We start from the raw sequence: 4,281 nt of genomic DNA, 5'->3' as shown, positions 1-4,281 counted from the left end.
GACATGCACTGTCAAATTGAATGAATGGGCGTGTGATTGTGGACAATTTTAAGCATTTCGACTACCTTGCTCACATGTAATTGCAGCCTGTGTCTTTTGCAAGTTAAATTATGGTGACTTTGTTGACCCTGTATACAAGTTGGAAAACATTTTCAAAGTTTATCAACATCACTTTCATTCCCTTGAAAGTGAAGACACATGACCTCAATATTTAGATCCACATTTTATATATGATTCTTCGAAACGACGACAGACATCATGCAGGCCGATTACTACTCGAATACATAATGACATGGACAAACCAATTCCAAATAGACCTAAAAAATACTCATTATGTAAAAGTGAAGGACATAATTATATTAATTGTCCATACAAACAAATACATGATTGATATAACTTATACTTTTCATGTTTTTCTTTTATTTGTATTATACGTTTTATATTAATGAATTAATTATGTTATTTTTAATTTTATTATGTATTTTTATTAATAGATTATTTAAATTTTAAATAAACAAAAACATTTAAATAAAACAAAATTAAAAATATATAACATGTTTTAAATAATAAAACATTAAAATAAATTAATAACATATCAAATAAAATTAGAAAAATATACTAATAATAATAAGTCATGTTAATATTATTTATTATACCTTTAAATAATTTTATTTTAAAAAAATATAAAATTAATTATAAATTTAAAAAATATTAACTTAAACATTAAAAAAAACAAAAGTTTTACTACCTTCAAGTCGTAAAATAAAAAAACAAAAAAAAAAATTCTTACATCTTGAAAGTCCTAAAACAAAAAAATGTAAGTCCTAAAACAGAAAAATGTAACTACAGTCATAAATAAACCGTTAAAGAAAAATAAGAACTTCTAACTCAAGAGAGCTATTAGTTAAAAAAAGCCAACAAACTCACTCCGGCGAACCTATGTCTTCCGTCTTCATATGCTTTCCAACACAGACATATGGGACGTCGAGTACTGAACGTAAACAATGACTATCACCTGCATGACCAACTTCATTGAAAGACACCGACACACTCCGGCGAACATAACTATCTTTTGCTTTTTCACATTTTTATACAATATAAAAACTTACTTTCAAACACTCAATCACGTGGGTCATTTTTGAAAGCCTAGATTGCTTCAATTGACTGTCAAACGGAACACCTACACAAGCTCTTCATGAGGAAGCCATTCTCATCCAACGGCTGCCCTTACTTATGCACGGTACAAGACCCATCCTACTCGTGCACCTTAGAATTTGTCCTAACACTGATATATGATTGGGGATTTTGGTTAATGGAAAGAGGAAACCAAACCCTAATAAGTCCCAAATCACAATCACAATATCAGAAGCGATGTCTATTATTTTGTCTCTGCAGTTCACTCCTTACGAATTCCTAGTATCGCCGATCGCTGTGGCCTTTCACTTTCTTCTCTACTTAGCGCGTATAACCACAACAACACTTCGCAGGTTGGTACTCTTCGCTTTTTCTTTACTTTCATTTGTCGGTGTTAACGAAGCCTGAAGATGCATCCTTTTTTAATTATTATTATTATTATTATCATTTGGTGTGTGAACTTAGTTGTTGAGTTTGATACGGCTATGTAGCGGTTATGCTTTGGAATTAATTTGTTTTGTAATTTTTTTGCTTATTATTCTGACTTTTATTTTTCTTTGGAATGAAATTAGAACCAAAAGAACTGTTACATTGTGCTCAAACTGGCGGCGAATATGGAGGAAGAAGATGATTATGTTGAGTATGTGCCCGTGGCCAAGCGTCGGGCCTTGGAAGCTCAGAATATTCTCCAACGCAAAGGGAAGGCCTCTGCTGCCACTGACGATGATTTGGAGAAACAAAGAGTGGCTGAAACTAAGCCCAGTCTTCTGGTTAAAGCGTCACAGCTGAAACGAGAGCAACCCGAGATCAGTGTGACGGAGCAGATCGTTCAACAGGAGAAGGAGATGATTGAAAACTTGTCAGATAGGAAAACCCTCATGTCTGTCCGTGAATTGGCTAAGGGGATTACTTATACGGAACCTTTGCCTACAGGGTGGAAGCCGCCTTTGCATGTGAGAAGGATGTCTAAGAAGGAGTGTGATTTGATTCGAAAGCAGTGGCATATAATTGCTGATGGGGGTGATATCCCACCCCCGATTAAGAATTTTAAGGATATGAGGTTTCCAGAGCCAGTTTTGAAGAAGTTGAAAGCTAAGGGGATTGTACAACCAACACCCATTCAGGTGCAAGGCCTTCCTGTTATCTTATCTGGGCGGGATATGATTGGGATTGCATTCACAGGCTCAGGAAAAACTCTGGTCTTTGTGCTTCCAATGATCATGGTGGCAATGCAAGAGGAAATTATGATGCCTATTGTTCCCGGAGAAGGTCCATTTGGTTTGATTATTTGTCCATCAAGGGAACTGGCAAGGCAGACGTTTGAAGTGATTGAACAATTCTTGATACCTTTGAAGGAAGCTGGATATCCAGAGCTCAGGCCTTTGCTCTGTATTGGTGGAGTGGATATGAGATCGCAGCTTGATATTGTGAAGAAGGGTGTTCATATTGTTGTTGCCACTCCTGGGAGGCTGAAGGATATGTTGGCCAAGAAGAAAATGAATCTTGATAATTGCAGGTATTTAACATTGGATGAGGCTGATCGATTGGTAGATTTGGGATTTGAAGATGACATTAGAGAAGTTTTTGATCACTTCAAAGCTCAAAGGCAGACTCTTCTATTTTCTGCCACTATGCCTACCAAAATTCAGAACTTTGCCAGAAGTGCTTTGGTGAAACCTATTATTGTCAATGTGGGGCGTGCAGGGGCTGCAAATCTTGATGTAATTCAGGAGGTAGAGTATGTCAAGCAAGAGGCAAAAATAGTTTATCTCCTTGAGTGTCTACAAAAAACCCCACCTCCTGTTCTGATATTCTGTGAGAATAAGGCTGACGTTGATGACATCCATGAATACCTTCTCTTGAAAGGAGTGGAAGCAGTGGCCATCCATGGAGGCAAGGATCAGGAAGAGAGAGAGTATGCTATTGCTGCTTTTAAGGCTGGAAAGAAAGATGTGTTGGTAGCAACTGATGTTGCATCCAAAGGTTTGGATTTTCCTGATATTCAGCATGTCATTAACTATGATATGCCAGCTGAAATTGAAAATTATGTCCATAGGATTGGAAGGACTGGACGATGTGGAAAGACCGGTATAGCGACAACATTTATAAACAAGAATCAAAGTGAGACAACATTACTTGACTTGAAACACCTTTTGCAAGAAGCAAAACAAAGGATTCCCCCTGTTTTGGCTGAGTTGAATGATCCAATGGAAGATAATGAAGAAATCACAGACATAAGTGGGGTCAAAGGATGTGCATATTGTGGTGGGCTTGGTCATCGCATCCGAGATTGTCCCAAATTAGAACACCAGAAGAGCATGGCAATTGCAAATAATAGAAAGGATTATTTTGGATCTGGAGGTTACAGAGGGGAAATTTGAAAGGCATCCTTTGTGTACCAATTTTCTCAAACACTACTAGGTTATGTATTATATCTGCAACTTTTAAACTTTGTACCTTGAGATTTTGACTTCTATTACATTTATACTGGTGATTTTGATATGTACCAATTTTTCTTTGAACACCACTGGGTTATGTTTTATATTTGCAACGTATAAGTTTTGTTGCATGAAATCTAATGCATTTCATTGCATTTGTACTCTTGCCTTTGACTGAATTGTTGATTTCCACCTGTTTATGCAGTCCAGGATGATATGATGATTTGCATTGGAAAGTAGTATAGTCAAGTTCATTTGTTAGGAGTGGATGCCTTCTGCTCTGGTATTTATTTTCCTAGAAGATTTATGTTTGTTTATGATGAGTGTAAATAATGTGTCTTGCATATGCAAGAAATCTTTAACGACAATTGTACATTTATTTGTATGGAGAACAGTGTAAAGAGCACAAATCGATGTGCATCTTTTCTTAACTTTAAACTTGACTTTTGCAACACCATATTAGCAATTTTTCCAATCCTAATTCCCCCCACTAAAATAGTCTCTTCAGCTCAATGCAAGGGTCTCGTTTATGCATCTGCATTCGTTTGGCCCATAGATGCTCTCATTCCCAACTTTTGACCTGCTTTTATAAATGTATGACAAGTATGTCTGGTCAAATATAACCAATTCACACATATAGGTTTCTAAACCTTTGTGTAATGTTTGCGTTCATGCTGCTTGGCACGGGGGCATTTTTTTCTCCATAAAA

At 36.3% G+C, this 4,281-nt stretch overlaps 1 protein-coding gene across 2 annotated transcripts; it reads left to right on the top strand.

Annotated features, from left to right (window-relative positions):
* Window positions 1-936: 936 nt before the first annotated feature.
* Window positions 937-4,029, top strand: LOC114398300 (DEAD-box ATP-dependent RNA helicase 35-like). Of its 2 annotated transcripts, XM_028360483.1 has the most exons (3): window positions 937-1,487; window positions 1,707-3,555; window positions 3,778-4,029. In XM_028360483.1, the coding sequence occupies exon 2, from the start codon at window positions 1,749-1,751 to the stop codon at window positions 3,513-3,515; it is 1,767 nt and encodes a 588-aa protein (XP_028216284.1). In that variant the 5' UTR covers window positions 937-1,487; window positions 1,707-1,748; the 3' UTR covers window positions 3,516-3,555; window positions 3,778-4,029. The 2 variants fall into 2 exon arrangements, with proteins under 2 accessions (XP_028216284.1, XP_028216283.1); XM_028360482.1 differs by lacking the exon at window positions 3,778-4,029 and having other exon boundaries at window positions 1,707-3,656.
* The last annotated feature ends 252 nt before the right edge of the window (window positions 4,030-4,281 follow it).

This window comes from Glycine soja, chromosome 19 (assembly GCF_004193775.1).
Source record: "Glycine soja cultivar W05 chromosome 19, ASM419377v2, whole genome shotgun sequence".
NCBI lineage: Eukaryota > Viridiplantae > Streptophyta > Magnoliopsida > Fabales > Fabaceae > Glycine > Glycine soja.
The sequence above is the reverse complement of the archived record's forward strand: the minus strand, read 5'-3'. Positions and strand labels throughout refer to the sequence as shown.